Below are 23793 nucleotides of genomic sequence, written 5' to 3'. Positions count from 1 at the left end.
GTACAGAAACTCCATTTTTTATTTTTTTTACCAAACGTGTAGAAAACATTTTTTTATATATAAAATTTACATACCGAAGCTTTCAAGTCACAATCCAAAATGTCACCACAGTTTTTGAAAGTGTTCCTAAGGCTTCTGGCCTGTCCATTAATGTTCAGTGTGAGCAGGTCAATGAACACACTCTTTGTGGCATCCCTGTTAGTTAAAGACTCTGCAACATACCTGGGTGTCAATATCACTAGTACAAACAGAAGCTTTGTGAATTTCACTCCCATCATTGAAAAGTTCAAACAGGCCAGTTAGAGGGATTTGTCCCAGAGAGGATTAGTTCTGTTTGCTGAAAACATCCAACATTAAGTTATCCAGTCTTTATTTGTAGACGTCAGTTGACAGAATGCTCTTTGACTTGTTATGGAAAACTCGAACATATCATTAGTGGAAGAATACAATTTCTGGTGCCATTAACGTAATTGATTTGTAATACTTCAATAACACTTTAAAATAAAATAGATTAAAAATTATCTTAAAAACTTCTCTATCAAACATATTGTATATAATACATGATGTGACATTAAAATCACAGTGATTGGTAGGAAAAACAAGGTGATGTAACTTCTGCTCTTCACTGCAGATGGTTTTGTTGTGGTCAGCCATTTATTGACTCACTTATGCTTTCAGTTAAGATAGTTTGTGAGAGAGCAGAGTGACAGTGATTCCCTATGCTGTGTGTGTGATAAGTTATTCCTGCTCCCAGCCAGCAGTCAGATGCTTCACCTACCAGTGGAAGACTGTTAACATACCTACGGTTACTTTGTCTCCGACGATGCCTTTGCCTTACTGTAAAGTATCCACATCCCATTTTTTTCTTTCTGTTCTTTTTTCCCCCATTGTTCTTAGAAAATGTGCAATATTTTATTGATCTGATATGTCGGTAGCAAATGCAAAGATCTAAACTCCTGGGTAATCTGGAGAAAAAAACTTTTTCTTTCACTTATTTCTACTTGTTTTCAATCATTTTATCTGAGCAGCCTCTTTTATGTTCCCTTTTGCAGTCAAGAGTTTCAGTGAGATTCTGTTGTTCTGAATAATATCTAGAACAGGGGTGTCAAACTCCAGTCCTCAAGGGTCGGTGTCCTGCAACTTTTAGATGTGCCTCTGCTGCACCACACCTGAATAGAATAATTAGATCTTTAGCAAGGCTCATGGAGAACTGATCTACACAAGGAGGAGGTAATTTCATTCCAGTGTTTTGTACCTGTGGCACATCTAAAAACTGCAGGACAGCGGCCCTTGAGGACTGGAGTTTGACACCTGTGGTCTAGAAGGACTCATTTTAAAGGCTTTCTTGGCTGTAGTGGCCTTTATGAACCTGAACCGGTCGCAGTCACATACATAGGGGGCGCTCTATCCCTGCTCCACAGCACAGCCCCTGGAATCACTCATTTCATTCCTTTTCAGAAAGGAATTCTCTGTAACCAGACCTCACTGCCTCCACTGCTGTGCTGTTGAACACACATCATGTTTGTTAAATGTTTTTCCATGTAGAAATAAGCATTTTAGCTGAAACAGCAATTGATCTGTGTAGTGATGATGACCTGCTGATATTTTCAATGTAACTTTAGATCAGTTACTGTCTACAAATGTTGCTTTCAGATGTCTCTACAGTCTGTGAAGCATATTTATTCCTTCTGAAACAAAATAATATTAAATTATGAGAATTCTGTTTGTAACTTTTCTATAGTTGATTGTAGTGATTCATTGTCATTCTTTGACTGGAACGCTGGTCTGGAGGCTCAGCTGCTGTCAATGTTTTCACCATAACCATGAGAAGAAAGACAAAAAGCAAATTTAATTGCATTGGTTTTTAACCTTTTACACTTTAGTTGAATACATGCCTCTTACAAAACAACATAGATACAGTTTGTCAAAAAAAAAAAAAAGAAAATTCTGTTAGATGGCACCGATATCATTATAGCTGCACATGCAGCTTCAGGGCTTTGGGTGTCTTTTGGGCAGCAGCGGCACTCAGGTGGACCAGCTATCATAACATGAGCCACTTTGGACACAGTTTCCAGGGCAACCGCAGCTCATCAGGTGACATTGAAAGATGTGTGTCTGGAATGGAGAATGGAGGCACTCACTACAACATAGAGCTATACGTAGCATCTGGAATTTATACATCCCTACCAAGAATGATACAAAGATCAAGAATCAGAGCCATAATTATACAGTAGAGGCAATATTAATAACAATGATTTATATGGTCTTAGGCTACAATTGTGATTTCATAATTTTTTCTTTAAAAAAGGAACATTTAGTGTTATTTTTTGATGAATTGTTCTTTCTGTACGTCTCTTTAAACAGGGAAGATAAATATTTACACTGATTATTTTACAGCCCATCTGCCATAATGTTCCTGTACTGCTGAGACGTTGAAGACAGGAATGATCCCAGTGAGAACAGGGAGGATGGGAAGAGAGATGACGGCTCAGCTCCAGTGAACAAGGACTCCAGAAAGTCTTACTGCTGCGTCTCAGGATTAAAGTGATAAAAAGTCCTGGATTTAGTCCAACCTCAGAACAGGAGTGTGCACGAGCTCCACTCAGAGGACATACCCCACCTCCACTCTGGCCCCCCCACCGCTGTGTGTGGAACAGTGCAGTGCAGTTTGTGTTTGGCGTCCTACATGAGCAGCAGCTGGCCCAGGCCCATCCTGAACTGCTGCGTGCAGCCGGCCAGCTCCTTCACCCTCTCCGTCATCTCTTTGGCTGCTCCAGCACATGGATACTGCAGCGCAGCTGTTTTCGTACTGATTACGATGTCTTTGAGTTTTTCACACAGGGTGTTACTGCTCTGGGCCATGCGACCCCTCACCTCTGGAGACTTGGCCTGGCGTGATAGCGTGTCCCCAATGAACACCAGCTTGTGCGCACTAAGGATGACAAATTTGCTGTGTGCCACGAAGATCTTTGGCGGCTGGTTGGAGTTGACGGCGGTGAAGAAGGCATCAATGGCATTGGTAACCGTGGTGATGTTCTGCTCACACTGCTCCTGGTAGAAGAGGAGGAGCTGGCGGTCACTGTGACACAGCTTGGAGGATGCAGGCTCTCCGGCGCCGTTCGTGGACAGCTGGTTGGCCAGAGGATGGTGCGGAGAAGGGACCCAGTCCGTCATGTCATTGTTTATTGGCCGGCTGACTTCCTGTTCAAGCCGCTCAAATTGTTTGATCTTTAAAAAAAACAAAAACAAAGGAGCAACATTGGAGGCAAAGTTTACCAAGGATCACAAATGATTAGATAGTTGGCCATAAACACAGAAGCAGTTAGGAATCAGGTAAATGTTCAAAGATTTTATAAAGTTCTGTCTCCTCGGATTACAAAAGTAATGTTTTTTTTTCTTAAACTGAATCTAGAATTCTGAACAGGAGGCTCTGGGCTGACAGGGTGTCCTGTTTTACCACCATGGCTGAAAAAACTAAAAAACTAGACAGAATTTGACTGAAATTGATTATCTGAATTTGTGAATTTGAATCTGATTTGACTGAATATCGATTGAATAAATTTCAATGTATCCATTGAATGAAAGTGATTATCATTTTACTATATTAACTTTAGTGTATTATTGAGCTTCTATATAATAGATCAACACAAAGTATTGTACAATGATAAAGGAAGAAAGACACCTGGTGCTCAGTTACTTCTTTTGCAAATAAAAGTGTGAATAGTGGAGCATCTCCACGTGAAGGCAGTTCCCCACAGGCTTGTCACAAGAACAGATTTTGTTGGACGATAAATTGTTCCAGAAGTTATTGCGATAGACAATAATATTGTTGTTTTGCAATAATTTTGGAGTACTATAATGGTAATGGCATAATAATGCAAGAACACATTCTCAAAGATCAATAAACTTTAAATTCTAATGAACATTTAAGTCTGGAGAAGCTGCAGAAATACACACTCCAGTGGACGGTTCCAGCAGGACGGTGGCAGCCAGACCTTAGACCACAGGGTGTTTGCAGACTTTTCCCATCCATTGTGGGTGACTCAGTTTGAGCAACTTAGCAAAGTCTCTAGGTGTGCTAAGCTGGTAGAAAAAGAACTGTAAATATGCATTTAACCGTATGCAATACTTTGTGTTGGTCTATCACATGACAAGATCTAAAATAGTACAAGGGCTATGAAGTATTTCTACTCATATGTAGGAAACTCTGATTAAAAGAGTCTTTAGTCTTTTTTCCAGGCTTGTATAACTTAATGATGCCTTTTGATTTGTTAAACAGCAGAACACAAACCTGTTGCTGCTCCAGCTGCGTCTTGTTGTGTCTGATTATGTTGCCTTTTTCCAGAAGCTGTCTTTGATTCTTCTCAAACTCTTCTTTTCCCTTCCAAACCAAAGCAAACATATTACATTACTGCTTCTGCTTCCCCCTACTGGAGACTAGAAGAACTGCCATAGCATTGCTCCCTCAGCCACAAAATTCTGTATCAGCCTGCTTAATGTTTTTTTTTTTAATTAAAATGAAAATATCTGGGCACAATATTTTCAGACTGGCCTCTCCCTTCAGCTTCACAACATGAATTACAGGCTGTTGTGACACAGACCTGAATATGTATTGTGAGATGTAAAGACCCAGTTCCTTAGTTCTTATACTCACATTATAGCAGTTTGTTGGTAAGCTAAGTCCTGAACAAAAGGCATAAAACACCCTGTGTCCAAATTTGTGTCATATTTTATGCCAGGTGAAACAATAAACGCCATATGGTGTAAAAATATATCCCTGGGGGTCCATTATGATACCAGGTGTTACAAATGGTACCTGGCATCTTTTGTACATGTGTTCTGATAAAATATGTAGCAATAAGTCATCCCTGCTATTTCCCCAGTGAACAGATCCAAAGCTCATTCAACCAACCTGCTCTCTGTATGGGCAAACAAGACAAGAAGATCCCTGATCCTAAAAAACATCTAACTAACAGAGGAATGTGTCACTTTCCCATATCAGAAGTGTAGTGACTTGTTCTATCTCGCTCTTTTAGAAACACAATTTCATAACTTTTGTTTTGCTTTGCTATTTTATCAAAAATAATTTATCACAATCTACTGATTTTTTTTAAAATCTTGTTCAAAAACTACTCCATCAAATCAAAAAATTAAATTCAAGATACATAAACCAATAAAATAAGACAGATTCAGTCACTATAATAAGTTTGTGAGTGGTTTGTAGGAAGCTTCATCTTGTTTAGTTTATTTAATAAATCTTGCATTAAAGAGCAAAGATAGCAGCTAGTAAACATGGAGTCTAAATAACAGAAAGTATAACAGATTTTTAACAGCAGATGGCGAAATTAATCCCAGGTAATGTGTTTTTACATCACCTAGCAACCAACCTGGTGCAAAATACGGAACTTGTCATCTGTGATGCCTTGTGGAGCAATATTATGATATATTTTTTTCTTATTTGGTTAATGTGAGTAAAAGAGCTTGCCATATATAACAATCATTTAACACATTACACTGATATGGACAGAAGGTATTGTGTAAAAGAGACTTATGCCATAATAGATTTTCTAGCTCAACGTCTTGTGTGGCAGTAATGTACCTGTAAATGGACGTAATCATAGTCCTCCATCCAGCCTTCCTCTGTGACCTCATATGGTCTGTCCACTCCTTCCTCCTCTGCAGATGTAAATTTTGGGGGAGAAGGGAGGGGCCGTGACTGAATATGCACTTTCTCCCCTCCCTGGTAGGTTCCGCTACCTGATCCTGTCATGTGACCACTAATCTCCCCAGGGATTGGAGGGAGGGGCAGCTGCTGTTGCTGCTGCCGGTTTGTCCTTTTGAAGAGCAGTGAGGCGTTACCATGAAGAAAGGAGGCCAGTTGTTTGGCGTCATCAGGGATCCCTCTCGCTGTTATGATCAGTCGATCTAAGTCATCCCCTCCTGGAGTCGGAGTGGACAGTGCTGTGGGTGACCATGAGATGCTGTCTAAGCTCTGACTGTGCCGAATCAAACTCTGGAAGACCTCCTCCATCTTTCCAACCTGCCGACCCAGTTTGGTCTGCAGCAAGCGGTCTGTGGCCTGGGCAGCGTTTGCCACAGCACCTCGAGCAAATTCTAGGAAGTCTCGGACAGTGACTCGCACCCGGTCAGCAGCCTGATGAATGGCTGTGAGGTTCCCATCCAGGTGAGCAGGGCTCCTCCAGTTGCCTGTGATGAACGACATCATGAGGGAAACACTGGACTCGACAGCCTGCTGTAGGCGAGACAGACGCTCCATGGCTTGATCAAGGTCCAGCATGAGAGGTTTTCCTTGGATGGAGCCGGAAGCAGGAAGTGAGGACGTGTCCCGGACAGGAACCATGTCTAACGAAGAAGCAGAGTGGTTGCTCCGTGTGCTTCCTGTGCTTGAAGCAGAGAGGCGCTTAAACGACTTGGTCAGCTCTTCAGCATTGGACTGGGCATCACGGACAACCTGGAGAACAACGTGGATGCTGATTACAACTTTTCATAAGTCATGTACATACTGTATATTAACAGTAATGGATTTACATTTTGATGAACAACTGACCAAGTAACTGGACTGTCAAATGCAATGAAATGAGTAATAGAAGGACTGGCTGAACTTTTGAAAGTTTATTCCATTTGGATAGTGGCTCTCTCTATCCTACACTAGAGAGCACCCGGTGCAGCCTAGATCTGAAACAAGGTAGAATATTTAGGAACAGAGCCAACAGCTTGTCACATTATTCCACTTTACTACATGTCATATATTTAGGCTGCTATGAAACTTCTCAAGCCTCAAACCAAATCAGTAATAATTTTAATTAATTTAATTTTTTAATTCTACAGCAGTGGTTTTCATACTTTCTTATGATAAATAAATACTACCTTAGATGGAAAGATATTTTAAACTGTAACAGAACTTCAGCTTATAAAGGAAAGTCAGACAAACTTGAAATTCTGAGTGGGAAAATGAGAGAATTCATGGCAGCATGTTATTTAAAACTGACAGATGAACTCAGAAAATCCAGAAGTCATTCTGTATTTTGGTGATTTGGTTCTCATCAAATCTTTTACATACACACTACTAATATAAAATTCTCTTTTGCACTCTCAGTCTGTACTGGGAGTCCATCCCCAGTACACTTCTGTTTTAAGTTTCTAATGAAATAAATGTGTTTGATTGGCAATTTTACTTCTGGTCGTAATCAGTTGACCCAGGTGGAAATAAGGACCACTGTCAGCAGAGATAAGCTTTACTTAGGGTCTGAAAATTAAACTTAAACTATGTAAAATTATAAGTCAGGCTTAAGAACATTAAGAGGAAGAACATTTGTTTATCTCCTACCTTTAAATTAAAGGACAAGTTGGTTTTGCTCTCTGTAAGGATCATGCTGCTATCTAGTGGATTTACATGAGTACTACTCATCTCTGTTTGACTTATTCTGATCAGATAACACACACCATGTTCTATTTTGCTTTGTTTGTTTCAAATGAAAAGATCTCTGTAACAGATGGGGTTCCGTGTTAAATACAGGGTGTATGCACATTACTGTTTGCTGTAAACATGACTGGAAGTGATTGATAAAACAGTTTTTGTAAGATGTGCTAGTTTTTAGAGACTAGAACTGCTGTAGGACAGTCTGGTTTTGTCCAGACATCAGTGTCACTACCTCACCAGGTTTATCCGAACCTCTTCCTCTTTTCCAATCTGAGACTGTTAGCAGAGGTGGTTGATAAATCTATTACAATATATACCACAAAGGACACATCATCAATATCAATAGAAAATATATATAGATAGAATGTTCAATAATTTCACTGAACTCCGACTCAGCCTTCAGGGGGATGTGGACAGACGAAGGATTTAGCCTCTCGATTGAACTTAATTATTTCAAGTAAAGTGAAAGTAAAATGTACTTTTAAGTTAAAAATGTGTAACATTTAGGTTAATTCCAAACAAAAAAGCAAGTTGTCATCACTAAACAAAAAGAATTAAGTGAGATTAATGTAAAAAAAAGTTCAGAACATGAACTATAGCCCAAATAGACTTTTTAGAGAGTATAACACTAAAGGTCAATAATAGAATTGAAGTTTGAGTTTACAACTTAGCAAAATGTGAAAAAGTTAGATATTAACTGTAAGATAAGATATTAACTAGACTCTCTACAAAAGCTATGTGTTTGAGCTAAGCTACAGTAAAATCTCTGAATCTATGCAATAAATATAATATCAATTGCAAGTTTAGAAACTCTGTTAACAGCAAAACAAAAATGTTTGAAAAGTATCGACATGTGTTAGAATAACCTGGACACTTCTTTACAATGTCTGCATGAAGATAAAATGGACAACATACTGAAGCATCCTTACCTGTGGCGGGACATCATAGACATACTGGTCTCCCCTCTCACCGCCTCGGTCCTCTCGTTCCCGTGGGAAGTCGTACACATCCTGGCTGGGGAGGCCTCCGCCACGCAGGGTGGCTGGGATGTCGTAGATCTCCTGGCTGACTGCACCTCTCTCCCCCCGGTGATGTTTCTCAGTCAGAATAGGAGGCGGAACATCATAAACATCTTCTGGAATTAGCGGCTCATCATCATCACTGACGTTGTTGTGCTGGTACTGGCCAGGAGCGGCGGGAACCTGGTGCTTCAATTTGGCAAAGTGAGGTGGCACATCATAGGTCTCCTCCCTGATTAACTGACCGTCAGGAACATCTTTACTCACTGAGGGGGGGAAGTTGTACACCTGAAGAGACAGAAGAACCAAAATACACTTACATTTTTGGTCCAAACCTTGTGTTTAGTGTTCTTGATGTTCTTGCATCATATCAAAAAATAAAACTGCTCAACAAAATGGCTGAGAAATAGAAGTGACTGGTAAATACAAATACTTGTGCTTAGAAATGCAATAGGTTGTGGTCTTTTCAGGAGGTGCAGTTAATTAATGACAACTAAAGGTCAGCAGCTTTAGGTAATAGTTATATTCTACAGCCCAACAGAGCCTTACAGTTTGCTGGGGGTTCTTGTCTGTGATCGCTGGGGTGTCATATATGTCTTGACCACTAGATGGCCCCTTCACCACCATAGGCGGAGTGTCATACACCTAAGAAAAGTGGAAAAAACAAAATTTGTAAATAATTTGTTGCAGCATACAGGAAATTGGAACAACACAAAACCACACATTCACAAATGTTATCTCCATGTTTATACATGTTTCTGTCTCATCTTACTGAAATGATTATTAGTATCATTAAACCCATTTCAGATTCCTTTCTATGTGACCTACACAAAAGATTGTGCTTCTAACTTCCATTTGGGGAGGTTGGGGTGAGAATTAGGACAGATTATGACTCCAGCATAAATTGAAATAAAATAGTCTAGAGTCGACTGGCAAGGTCTGGATAAAACATCTCCACTGATTACTATTACATCTGAGGAATTCCATCTTACGCCAAGTAGTAACATCAACTGCATAATTTTTGAAATGCCCATAAATGATGTGACTTATAAAATATAAGCCCTGAATACCCAAATAGCAAAGGATGTTTATTCCATGTTGAATTATGGTCAAAAAGGTTGACATTTTCTACCTGGGATTTTATTACTGGGAGTGCTTTTAAATTAAGCACGATATGTTGGGATCAGTGGATTGTGACTGCTTTCTGTACATTTCTTACTTGTCTGTAAATATTATTACTGACGGTTTGTGGATAATGTGTTCCCAGGTAGCAAAACATGTTAATTTGATGTTGAATTATGGTCAAAAAGGTTGATTTTTGTTTAAGGTTGACGATTGATGGTGGATCAACCATCAAACATCCACCCAGAGATCATACATCTTCCACCCCGGTGCTGAGAAGAACTCAGGGTTCAGGAAGAGAGGAAACAGTGGAATATATAGAACTGTAAATTGGAATTGTTGCTGAAACCAGCTGTAGAGCTCAGCATAACAATGAAAAGATACATTGTCTCAGAAAACAATGTGTCTCATCTGGTCCCTTTAGTTTGAAGCTGTCTCAGAATAAGCTCAGCATTGTAAGGACTAAGCTGTCCTGATGATGGAGGACCCCATTCTGATACATAAAATAAACAAAGGGTAACATTACCCCCATGTTGCCCTGACACACTGACAGCAGTCATGTGACCAATGACATTTCGTCCTCTTCTTCTCATGTTCTCAGGTTAAATCCAGCCTCATCAAAGTCTATAAACCTCTATTAAAGTCAGTTGACCTATTTATATTTTGTTGTGTGCCCCTCATTATTCACCTGTGTGTATGTGTGTGTGTGTGTGTGTGTGTGTGTGTGTGTGTGTGTGCATGTGTGCGTGTGTGTGTGTGTGTGCGTGCGTGTGTGTGTGTGTGTATGCGAGGGGGTGTGTGCGTGTGTGCGCACACCTGGTCACTGAGTTTAATCCTTTAGGCCATAGGTGTGCTCATTTGAAAGTCTGATCGATTTCAGTGTGAAAGGGATGTTAGTGTGTACAGTGTTTTGCAAAGTGTGTGCATAGTTGAGCAAATCTATGCTGGATGTTCATAAAAAACTGTAATAATAATAGTTATTTATCTGAATCACCTGCTTTTGACAATGTAGGCAAAAACTGAAGTTGTAAAATTGGCTATAATATTTTGATAGGTGGACTTCTAAAGAAAGTACCAATGGGGTTCTACAGCAGCGAACATTAGCCAGAATGTCAACTACCAGAATGTCAACCCATTGAGCCAAACAGTTTTCACTGCAATCACACATAAACACTGACCTGGGTGCTGTACTGCTGGCGGGTGGGTGGAACATCATAAATGTCCTGCTGGGCCGGTGGCTGATGTCTGGGTGGGACGTCATACTCGTCCTTGTCGGCCTTTAGTGTGTCGTACACATAAAGCTGTCCCACTCGAGTGGGAACAACCACCTGCACACAGCAGCAGATGGACACAACACAGTTTAGACTGTAAATAAGAAAACTAATAGTGTTTATAATCATACAACCTGCATCAGCCTGAATCAAAGAAGGACAGAACAACAGGAACAAAAAAATCAAAGTCCAAACTTTATGACACACGAGCTGTGAGCAGCATACAATTATGTCACTATGACAACCTGCAAAGGTAAGAGCCAAGTCAGTGTAATTCAAATTCAAAAAGACTTTATTGATCCCAAAGGGAAATTAAATGTTGTAGCTCATATTAATTCTAAGTCTTCAAAGAGTTATTGTAGATAGCAATAGCTGTTGGCAGGAAAGCTCTCCTGTAGCGGTCTGTATTACAGTGATCTGAAGAAGCCTCTGACTGAAGACACTCTGTTTTCCCAAGGAGAGGATGGTCAGTGTTGTCCACAATTTTCTTAATTTTATGAAGAATCCTTCTTCGCATCATCATCTCCAGAAGTTCTACAGTCGTCCCCAGAGCAGAACCAGAGCAGAACCAGAACCAGCATTTTTTATCAGGTTGTTGAGCCTTTTGAGGTCCCTGGTTCTGATGCTGACATATGAATCATTGACATTAGTACAAAACAAATCCTGTAGCCATGTCTCAGTAAAACACAAAATATTGCATTCCCTATATTCTTTCTGAGTCTTTGTCAGGGCTTGAAGTTCATCCATCTTGTTAGCTAACAATCTCAACCCATGATGATGGATGGAAGAGATGGTTTGAACTTCCTCCTTCTTTCTCTCCTCTTTGCTCCTGCTCTCCTTTTCAACTCTTCTGGCACTTCCGCCTTCAGTTGTGGTATTATTTCAACTTTTCCTATGTTAATCAGCTGCTCCCTGCTGTAAATCACCTTGTTGCTATGGTTACACATCATAACATCATAGCAGAGTATGAAAAATAGTGCCAAAAATCTGTCCAACTACACACAGCATCCAAAACAAGAAGAAATGGTTATCCAAAAGAAAGCAATTTTCCCCTAGAAAGGCAGGAGTGAAGTTTTGAAAAAGAAAAACATTCAAAGTACAGAGCTACTTCAACATGTTGTCATCCTCAGCAACGCAATTTTAAAATTGAATTATAGTTCCTGAGAGATAAAAACTCGAACATCTTTGAGGAAGAAGGGGAATTTATTGTCTTCACACTGAATGGACCGAGACTAAAGGTGTTCTGTCTCATCACGACACAGGGCGGACACAGAAAAAACACAGCCAATAACAACAGAGCAGGGGTCCAGTCATAGTTGTCGTGGGAACCAGGCTGACCTATTGTGCTCCTGTTTAAACTGTGAATTATATGGTTTGAGTGAAGAGTCAACCTGTCAGGCTGGGAAATCCCAACGCATGACCAGATGGAACCTCACAACATCTTCATCTACGAAGCAGAGAGTCACATTTATTCAGGGAAATCTCAGTGTTCGGGTTCATTGATACAATCAGAGTTTCTGATTCTCCTGTTTGTCTGGTGATGCTTCCTGTACCATTAGGAAAATGTATCAAATTATTTAGAAGTTATGGTTATAATGAATTAATTATAATCAATTGTATTTTTGCTAAATACCAATATTTGACGCAATAAACAAAGTTTTTTATTAAGCATCACTAAACCGTGTTCTCAGGAAATCCCTTACCAGATTAACCGAAGAAAGAGAGCACCATGTGTATCTAGACCAGGGGAGGAAAACTTCTGGTCAGTTCAGGCCACATCAAGATCAAGAATGTCCTTAACGGCTTGTGGCAGAATGTATTGCCAAAACTACCCCAATAACAAATATGAATAAATAACGGTCTCTGCATTCACTTAGAATGTCTTGAAATTAAAAAAAATATTATGGTAAACATCTTTTCACTTTGATGATGGCAGTATACAAATTTGATTGATAAAATACTATCTAAGAACACAACTGTAATACTGAAGGCTTAATTTCTAGAGTCTGCAGGGCAACATAGAATAATCATAATCAATTGTTCTTTTACTAAATAATTCATCCATCCATCCATCCATCCATCCATCCATCTTCTTCCGCTTATCCGAGGTCGGGTCGCGGGGGTAGCAACTTCAGAAGGGAGGCCCAGACTTCCCTCTCCCCAGCCACTTCTTCTAGCTCTTCCGGGGGAATCCCAAGGCGTTCCCAGGCCAGCCGAGAGACATAGTCCCTCCAGCGTGTCCTGGGTCTTCCCCGGGGCCTCCTTCCGGTGGGACGTGCCCAGAACACCTCACCAGGGAGGCGTCCAGGAGGCATCCTGGCCAGATACCCGAGCCACCTCAACTGGCTCCTCTCGATGTGAAGGAGCAGCGGCTCTACTCTGAGTCCCTCCCGGATGACTGAGCTTCTCACCCTATCTCTAAGGGAGAGCCCAGCCACCCTACGGAGAAAACCCATTTCGGCCGCTTGTATCCGCGATCTCGTTCTTTCGGTCATGACCCAAAGCTCATGACCATAGATGAGGGTGGGAACGTAGATCGACCGGTAAATCGAGAGCTTCGCTTTTTGGCTCAGCTCTCTCTTCACCACGACGGACCGGTACAGCGCCCGCTTGACGGCAGAAGCTGCGCCAATCCGCCTGTCGATCTCCCGCTCCCTTCTTCCCCCATTCGTGAACAAGATCCCGAGATACTTAAACTCCTCCACTTGGGGCAGGACACCCCCCCTGACCCGGAGAAGGCACTCTACCCTTTTCCGGCTCAAGACCATGGCCTCGGATTTGGAGGCACTGATCCCCATCCCGGCCGCTTCACACTCGGCTGCGAACCGCTCCAGCGAGAGCTGCAGATCACGATCTGATGAAGCCAAAAGGACCACATCGTCTGCGAAGAGCAGAGACGAGATCCTAAGGCCACCAAATCGGATCCCCTCAACACCTTGGCTGCGCCTAGAAATTCTGTCCATGAAAGTGATGAACAGAATCGGTGACAAAGGGCAGCCCTGGCGGAGTCCAACTCTCACCGGAAACGAGCCCGACTTACTGCCGGCAATGCGGACCAGACTCTGACACCGGTCATACAGGGACCTGACAGCCCGTATCAAAGAGCCCGGTACCCCATACTCCCGGAGACAATGTACTCCCATACATTAAACAATTACTAAATAATTGTTTAATGTTAAAATTTAGCACTACTTTACACTGAAGCGGTCATATCAAATAGTGATACTAAATAGTGATTTCAAGCATTTTCTCTGTGTTGACCATCACTCATCGACAATATTTATGCCTTCTGTTGTCAAAAAACTCAAAGTAAATCCATGTAAAAAATAAATTTCCCTGTAAAGAGCCAACGTTTATCATTCATAGCATGTTGAACCGTCCTGCCCTTATCCATAACTAAACCAATAAATAAATTCATTCTAAAATGACTACGCATACAACCAGAGAACTGTCAGGAAATTCCATAGCGGAAATGTACAGTATATATTAATTTTGTAAATGGTATTTTTTCTGAAATTAATGACTCAAAATAAATGCTTTGAAGTTCCAGGCCTAATCTAGAAAGCAGAGAGTCGTTTCAGCACAATTGGCAGCAGTTGGCTTCGACCCAGATGTCTCCTTTCTTTCTCTGTCACACATACACATAAACGTGGGCGCACGCGCACACACACACACACACACCCACACACACGCGCCCCCCCGCACACGCCCACGCACACACCCCGACACACACACACACACACAAAACACGTCACTACAGAACTGTCAGGTCAGCAGTCTTTTCCATGGTTATGTAAAATGCTCATAATTTCTGTATTGATAATCTTGTTTTGTGGCTCTGTCTTCTTTAGCTGTACACCAAATTGTTTTTCCTGTGGTGAAGTAAATTTAACATAAATGAATTTGAGAAATAAACAATAAAAATTCAAGTTAGCATCTTTACACAAATATATTTAGCATTGAGGTCAAAAATATTTGGTCATTGTAATTCTTTTTCAGAAAAGAAATTGTTTAAGTACTAAGAGCCTGTCTTTTTAAGTTCATCCACACAACAAAAATCTATTTTGTTGTCTTTACTGTGCTTCAGTCGGTACTTCAAAACAAAAAGTACTACCCATAATCCATCAGAGATCCCAAGCAAAAACGGACCAGCGGTCATTTGAAATAGAGGCCATTTTGTGCTAGCAGAAGTCATTAATAGTCATATTTAGTTTATGACAACAAAATCTATCCACTTATTTTGCGTTTGCAATACTGAAATCATACAAAATCACTTCATTTGCTTTTATATGTTGTAATAATTGATTTGATTTGATTTTTTCAGGACAATAGTTTATATTTGACAGTCAGGATTGGCCAGCAAAATATCCCACAGTGCATTGAACCACCAGCAGCAGCAACTAATAAAACCAACTTTTTATTTGTCACAAAAAATAGTTTTAAGATGTTTAAGTCAAAAATGTAGACTCCAAAGCTTCATCTATGCAGGCCCTGCAACTTCATTATTAACACCATTCATTATTATTCGTTAATTTTGGTTGAACATCTTCAGTGTTGAAATAATAAATGAATGAGAATTGTTGACACACTGAGCACACAGAGCTCTGTCAGCATGTCCAGATTGGCTTCATTTCTTAAGTCTCAAAGCAGAACTGCCTGAGGATGGCTCTATACTTCCAGATTTGCTGACCTAAATATCCAGCAAAGAGAAAGCCTGTGTCGTGATCTCTGAATGAATCAGCGCTCTCATAAAAGCAGCAGCTACTCTGACCTATAAACAATAAGTGCATTCACACACAGTGACGGAGAATTCTTCCACATGAAAATATGCCTGCAAATTCAAACAAGCTGTGAGTGGCACGAGCTGGGATGCTTCCTTTTGTTCCATGTTGTTGATGACGTCAACCAGGAGTCTTTGTTCAACAGATGACCTTCGCTCTGAGCAATGTCCCTCCCCCGCTCACTACCAGAACAGTTCAGGCTGAACTGAACCTCCTGGTTATTCCACCAAATATTGATTTCTGAACTCTTCCTGAGTTAAAACATTCGTTTTGTTGTTTCTAAATGAATATGAACTTGTTTTCTTTGCCTTATTTGAGGTCTGAAAGCACTGTGTCTTTTTTGTTATTTTGACTATTTTTCATTTTTTTCTTGTAATTTCAGAGACATGTTGTCAGTAGTTCTTAGAATAAAAGAACAATGTTCATTTTACTCAAACATATACTTATAAAAAAGCTTCAGTGACAGCTGCCTTCGCTTTAGTGACTGATGCTACGGCAGTTACCACCAGAAGTGCCTCTATAGCTGCCATTCCACTATTTGAGCTCAGCTCAATCCATGTGGATTTATTCTGGTATCATTTCAACTTCATTCTAGCACAACCTTTTACTAGCAATATCATGAGCAATATTTATTCTTGTAATTTACTTTTTCCTCTTAGCCTGACCCTTAGCCTTAGCTTGCCCTTAAGTTTTGGGAGACTGGAAAAACATTTTTTCGGGGTTCTAAATATCAATTAATCATGAAGTACTTTGAGACAGACAGTGAAACACAGATATCACATTTTCAGAGGCAGTATGGCAGCAACAGCACCTCCACCAAACACACACTCATCTGTACATCTAAAACACACACATGATCTGCTCGTCACCTGCTGCCACAGAAGAACACAGTCATCCAACCGAGACACGGAGAATGAATAATTAAATCCTTTTGTTTCACCTCATCCACCTATCAAAGACACACAGGAGCATTTGTTGATGCTCTGCTGCGTTTCTATGCTTCCCATGTCATGTTTTGTCTTTTAACAAGTGGATAATCTTTCACCAAGCAAACACATTTTGATGCATTTGTATTGTTTGGCCACATGCAAAATAATTGTTCTGCCTTTTAAAGTGAACATTTTCAAAGAGAATTTTTGCATTTCCTTGTGGGTTTGGCAAACAGATTTTGAGAAACCCACTGGTGATGTTTTTGCCAGAAATCACAACTTTGGATGAAGTTTACTGATGTTTTTCTACATCTGTCACCATCAAACTTCAATGGGACAACATCTAACGTTATTTGATCCTCTCGTGTTGTGAAAAGAAACGTGTTTGAGGTGGATAGTTACAAAAACATGTGCAACAATCAAGGTCAAGGTCTTGGCATATTTAGTCTAAAAATCTTAACTGACATAGCAATATGTACTACTGTATCTCCAAAACTTTAAGCACTTCAGTGTGACTTCTGTCAACATGTTGCTTCCAAGTTTAGATTAAGCCGACCATGTTGGCGTGTTGATCCTTCTGTAGGTGCTGGCATTGCTCACTTAAAAACAACTGCGGCTCTTTCCAAATTTAAAGCAACAAATGTGGATTAGCATGTTTAATGAGTATGGCTAAAAGAAAGTACACCCCCTTTAAATGTCAAAGAGTTCTACTGTGGGCCTGGTAACTTTTGGCTCAGTTTGAAACTGGGTGGAGATTCTTACACAAAGAGGAAGAAATGGTATGTAGATGGCTCCTTTATGGAAAATAAGGATTTTCCATAAAGTCCATAAGAAAATGTATATGCAACTTTTGAAAGTCACTTCATGAAAGTCTCAGTATGAGGCTGCAATAAACATTTAACCAGTTTCTAACTGGAAAAACAAAAACTAAACAAATAAACAAAAAAAGTTGGATGACAGACAGACAAAGGGAGTTTGTTCCGTTTCTATTTCTCTGCCTTTGACATGAACTTGTTTCTTTTTTACCTCTGAAATTAGAAGAGGAGGGGGTTACACATTTGAGGTATGAGAAGGGCCCAAACTATGTCTCACAGACAGGAGGCAGAATGACTCCACAAACTACAGTTCTGCATAAACTCTACATACATCCTGAAAAAAATGACAGTGGAGCAGGGACACAGCAGGAACATGGACAATGTAGTACTGACCTTGTGACATGAAAACACTGTTGTGCATTTTAATCTACCATCGTGTTGAGTTCTGCATGTCACATTTTACAGCACTTCTCTAAATGGAGCTTTAGAATATAGAACTTTATCTGGGGTTCCAGACAAATCCCGGTCATATTCCTAGGATAAGAGTTTTGAAATTAACTTACATTTTTTCATTGTATTTGTATTTTAAAAATTAGTCAAAGCCTCAAGAAAACAAGTTTAGATTAACAGCAAAAGAACACAAAATTTTTATCAAGGCCTTTATGACAGATGTGTTTAATTGTTTCCATTCATGTGTTAAAGACAAAACCACAGCAGGTTGGTTGGTCAGCAGGTTCACTGCCAAGAGTCATGCTGTCAGCTAGATTCTTTCAAACTTTAAACAATAATCAAAACTCTATGGATATTTTTAATCTTTAGTGAGAAAAAAGACACATTCATACCTAGAAGGGTCTTAAAGAAACACAATGCCCAGAACATAACAGTCAGAAAAAACAAATGAGCCAGTGCATGAAATGTCTTCTTCTGTTATGCTGCTTTTCATAATTCAGTTACAATTCATATTTAGCCTTTCATATTTATTCTGATTCATTGTTTGACATTGTATTAATTCCTCTTTTCAAATTCAAAAGCAAAAAGCATTATTTATTGTTTTTGGCAAAGCACAATATTTTAAATTCTTACTCCATTTGCTTCCTCTTCCTTACCTTGCCATGTGGCTTTGTGCTGTTCTCCCAGGATGGAGGTACCTGGTACACATCCTGGCCAGTTCCTGTCACCCCAGCTGAAGCAGTTGCCTGACTGAGCCCTGGGCCTACAGAGGGGGGGACTTGGTAGATATCTTGACCAGGCAGCTCAAACGGTCTGTGGCCTACAGCTGAGGTCTTCTTAGGCGGTCCTGGTGGGGCTTGTGGTGAGGATCCGTTTGGACCACATGGAACCTGATATAGACTTTGGGAGCTCACCTTGGGGCCATGGGAAGGGGGCATCATGTAAACAGAGTCTGTGCTTGGTTGGACAGGATTGGGGCCAGAGTACGCCGGATGCATGGATGTGTACTGAACTGAAGGAAGGGGCTTATTTGCGTACACTGGTGGAGTTGATGTAGAGTTGGCAGTTGGTTTGGAGTATGCGCTTTGAGGGAGGAGGGGTCTTTGCACCTGGGGGGTTGCACAGGAAACAGCTGGATCTGGTGTGGTAGGGGTGACTTGCTGCTGTTGCTTACTGTCGTACATGCCGACCAGAATCTTGAGACGATTCCCTGGGACGATGCCTTGTCGGCCATGGAGAGAGCAGAGCCACCATCCATCCAATCCCTGCGTGTCCCGCTCCAACACCGTCATGATGTCACCCTTCCGGAAGGAGAGCTCATCTGGAGACTCAGCCACATTGTCATACAATGCTTTGGCCAAAATATTCTGCCAAAAATCAGAAACAAACAGATGGAATTATAAAATTACCAATAACATATTAAATAACATTAAAAGTTGCACAAATCAATCAGTCATACATTGGACCTGTAGTCAGACGTCACTACTACACATCGGGTAACACATTACAAAGATGATAAAAGAACACTCTTTACACAAGTATCAGCATGCAACTGCGTCTAAATGTAGATTATAACAGTGGCCATTAACCTTTGAACTCTGGGCGAGTCATTTTATTACCTCAGGTTTCCTGTGACCAAACATCTGATTTACATAAATGTCAAAGAATGCTTAGGAGGAAGGAACACATCTCAAAAATGCAGAACAGGCAGGGGACCTCTGGTCTGTAAAACTCTTTTCATGGGTTTTCTTTGACTGACTCCACTGAAGTTGGAGCGTTCCAAATATGAAAGAATTGAGGTTTGTCAGTAAATTGTTGGACAGGTGTCAGGAGGTAGGACACACTTATATTTGGGTAGGAAATCAAACCTATTTAAAGGGATGTGGTGGAGACCAGAGTTGCATCACTAAGAAAGGATTATTGATATTATATTGAGTTTAATTGATTTACAGACCCAATGTTTCTTGTTAAAGTTCTTTATTTCAGCTGCACATTGACATTTGGTTGAACATTCTCGTGGGCAAGGCGACTAGCCATCATTACTGTACCGGGAGAATGTGGGTACAAATGTTAATATGTTTCATAGGATTTTTTTTGGTTCAATTTGAGTTTAGCAATTGTTTGAATGATCATGTATGTTTCCTGGTGTGTCTCCTCAGCAGGGTGGAGCAACAAAAAGAGGGAAATGCTCCAAGTACTGCTGAAAGTAAAGGATTTAAAGAGCTCTTGAAATAAATAGAAAACAGCCATTCCACTGGATGGAAAATAGTCTTTAATTGAGGACACTCAAAACACCTTCTAACAAGTCCAGACCTGGAAGTCCAAGTCAACAAGTTAAAGCAGAAGCTGGAATGGACCCTGCAACATGACAATGACACACTAGGAACTGCTCAGAAATTAAGAAGTGGAAAGAACTGGGCTGACTCAGTCCAGATCCTCATCTCACTGAGATGCTGAGGGTGACTTGAAACAGGCTGTACCCCTCATACACCTTAGAGCTTAAAGTGAGGAGTGCATTACATTGGTCCCAGTCCTACCAATGTTAGTGGCTGGCAGATGGAAAGAAGACGCCTCTCACTGGCTCATTGAACCAAAGGGTGTGGCACTGACTCTCTATGGGTAGGGTGTCCTAACTTCTTCCTCAGCTAGAAAACATGTTTTGTTGATACATTTTGTTTAATGAGTAAGACAAGATTTCCATAATACAATTTAGTGTACGTGTATGAAAAATCAATAATGCCTGATAGGTAAATAAGATGTCCTGGTTTAAGATGTGTTATGAAGACAGGCTGAGGACAGAGTACAGTACAGGAGGAAAGAACTGTTTTGGCCAAAGACATCAGTTGTTAAAGAAGAGAGATCACATCTTGTCAGATTGGCAAACCATCTGTACTAATACAGTCAGTGATGTTACAGATGCCATGGTTTTATCTGCACAATGGTTCAATAGTTGATTGAACACACAGGTGTGAAAGCCGGAGTGCAAACAGAAACACCGTCAGCCTTTGTGGAACCTTTTGAAACTAAATCAATATTAGTCGTTCACGTCAGACCTCAGCCATGTCCACTCCTTCTGGCGTCAGAGTCCCACCCCAGTTATCACGGACTGGTACAGGCAGTACTGGCTCTATGCCAGAGCGACGCTCACATACAGACTCCTGAGCAGAAAGTCCTGCCTGTCTGAGAAAAACCAAGTAACTGCTTTTACTTTCGTAGCACACTATGGCAGTTTTCCCATTAATTATCCATAATTAATGGGAAATTATGAATAATTTTAATATCATTCACTTCATCATATAATTGTCTCAACAAAATGTAAATAATGTTTTAGAAAGAGGATCAGATTAAGGGAACAAATCAGTTTAGTCCAAAGAAATAAAACAAAGTCGTCTCATCAAGAAAGAGGAAGTGGAATGGACATGAATCACACATCAACCTTTGTTATGTTATCATGAGGCCTTCAGTGTGTTCTGCTGGCCCTTCCTCTGATGGGTTTACTTGAACTCATTTAGCATGGCTGACTCATAGATTCCAGTCACGTTTAGAATTTTGTTTCAGAATTTCCTTGTTCTAAAGTCAGAATCCAGTCAAACAGCAACATTTTTATTCACAGGAGGAGAATCTAATTACAACACAATGGGGATAAGCCTGGTCTAGAAATACCTCAGAAACTGAAGACTGAGCTCATGTAAAGTAAGAAAAATGCAAAAACAAAAAAAACAAAAAACAGATAAAGATCTCATTCTGTTGAGTCTTTTTTTTAGTAGCAAGACATGGTGACAACAGCATGTCTACACTGTAAAAAGCAACTTTATATTTAATTGAAAAAAAGTGTGTGAATCTAACTTGACTTTGTCAAGGCTTTGCTAACACTAAATTAAACCAAGTCCAATTTAGTGTTATATTTAATTGAGTGTGCAATTAAATATAAAGTTCACTTTAATCAAATAAATTAACCAGATTTAACTTATTTTACATAGTTATAATAAACACTTTATTCAAATAAGCTGATGACCTATTGAGGTAAAAATGTTTTAAAAATAAACTTGAAGTAAGGTGAAAGGGTCAGAATCCATTATTTGACAGTGGAGATTGGCCAGCAAGGTATCCCACAATGCAGCAGGACCCAGGTTGGAAGTGAAATAAAGATGATTTAATGGTGAAAAAGGCACAAAAAATCCAAAAGTCCAGGCAGCACAGATGAGCAGAAAGTTAAGGCTCACAACTGGTAGCGACTGGCAACATAAGATGCGACATGATAGAACTGACAAACAGGTAAGACAAGGACCCGACAAAGACACAGAAACACAGGTGGCATTAAATACACACAGGGTAATCACAGAACGAGACACACCTGGGAACAATCAAGGGGTAGACAGGACAACAGGAGACTCAAGACACAGAAACCCAAAATAAACACACAGAAAAACTGAAATCAACACAGAGAAAACTCAATCCTGTCAAAAACTGCATTATGAGTGAGTTACTGTGTTCTGTCTGATTGTGTTTGCTTTACTGGAAAATAGTGAGCAAAATATCACTGCTTTCTTTCTATATTTTCTATCAAATTTGAGCAGAGAAACAAAAAGCAGGCTCCAGGAACAGTTTCAATTAAGGAATTTTCTTTTCACATAAGTAGTTGTAAGTTAAAATTGTCCCTTCAGAAAGCTTTGTCTTTATTTACATGTAAAAAAAGGTTTTGGGTACAATTTAAGTAATTACAACATACTCTGATTCATTAAGTTACCTTAAGTTATGCTCATTAAAATTGCACAAGTTAATGTTACTCATTCAGTTTATTTAATGAAAACAAAAAAATAGAGGCAATGAATTTGCATATAAGTAAGGAGCTGATTATGTTTTACAGTGTAGAGCCCCTCCAGATTATATTTCTACAATAAACATGCGACCATGCACCCACTTTGTCCTTTCCATCATACAAACCTCCCACATCATGATCTTGTTGTGTTTTTAGAATATGCAGATCACAGCATTAATTTCAGCGATTATGTATAATATAAAATATACAGTAGTTTGTCTGTTTGTGTCTGAGCTCACCTGTTCTAACCAGGCTGAATGCTGTTGTTTTGATGTGGTTTCTTTCTCCATAAGGTTAGATAAGGTTCCCAAATAGCAGCTGGGAGTCATCATACTCTGCTTTGTTTGTTAAAGAATTGTGTTGAATCTTATTATCAGCAATCAGAAAATGTGAAAAAACTACGAAAAACACATTTTACTCTTGTTGAAGTTGTGCACAATTAGCTATTTAAAGGGGCAGCACTATATGTTTTCCAGCCACATAGTCATTTTAAGGGACAATCAAATAATTGTGTTACCTTCAGTTGTTATAAAAATTCTGTACATATAATGTGACTTAAAATGTTTTTTTGACTTCGTCATTTACATAATACATAAACATAAACATAAATGAATAAAGAATTAATTTAGAAAGAGTGTATTTACTGTGTACTGACATCTAGGACATAAATATGTTTTATAACATGAGAAAACAAGGCGTTCACTGAATAGAGAGTAATGTGAACAGCTGGTGGAGCGAGTTCAACGCAGACAGGTTGCTCATCTGAGCATATGTGTGTTTGTGTGAGGTGGGGGGGAGATGGAGCGTGTGTGTGTGGCCTAAGATCCTTTGTCTCTTGCCTCCTATTTGACCCCTGGGGACAAACATTGCCTTGCCACAGGAGGGGTTGGATGTTTGAGTTTCTGGAAGTGTCTTTTTTTTCTTACATGACAAAAAGTAAAGAGGGGAAATTACATGTTTGATGTTGTTTTTCTCTCTACGCAAATTTCCACAAAAACCACAATTTAGCAGTGATCCTTGATGATCTTTGATATACAGTCTGTTGTTCTGTCATATTTCATCATTAAGTAGAAGAGCTTCAGTGTGTGGGGGTGTTACCTGTATAAGGATAAATGTGGTTCTTTTTCATTGCTTAAGTTTAAACAA

General features: G+C 39.9%; 1 protein-coding gene across 2 annotated transcripts in view; it reads right to left on the bottom strand.

Annotated features, from left to right (window-relative positions):
* Positions 1–1824: 1824 nt before the first annotated feature.
* bcar1 (BCAR1, Cas family scaffolding protein) overlaps positions 1825–23793 on the bottom strand; it is a 47920-nt gene continuing 25951 nt past the window's right edge. For both annotated transcript variants that reach the window (XM_014472930.2, XM_023350584.1), the window contains exons 2-8: positions 18485–19195; positions 10761–10910; positions 9010–9105; positions 8371–8748; positions 5600–6472; positions 4292–4381; positions 1825–3228 (exon numbers count right to left, since the gene is read on the bottom strand). In XM_014472930.2, the coding sequence (XP_014328416.2) occupies positions 2683–3228; positions 4292–4381; positions 5600–6472; positions 8371–8748; positions 9010–9105; positions 10761–10910; positions 18485–19195 (2844 nt within the window). In that variant the 3' untranslated portion in view covers positions 1825–2682. The remainder of the gene's footprint in view (positions 3229–4291; positions 4382–5599; positions 6473–8370; positions 8749–9009; positions 9106–10760; positions 10911–18484; positions 19196–23793) is intronic.

Source organism: Xiphophorus maculatus, chromosome 2 (genome assembly GCF_002775205.1).
Source record: "Xiphophorus maculatus strain JP 163 A chromosome 2, X_maculatus-5.0-male, whole genome shotgun sequence".
Lineage (NCBI taxonomy): Eukaryota > Metazoa > Chordata > Actinopteri > Cyprinodontiformes > Poeciliidae > Xiphophorus > Xiphophorus maculatus.
The sequence above is the reverse complement of the archived record's forward strand: the minus strand, read 5'-3'. Positions and strand labels throughout refer to the sequence as shown.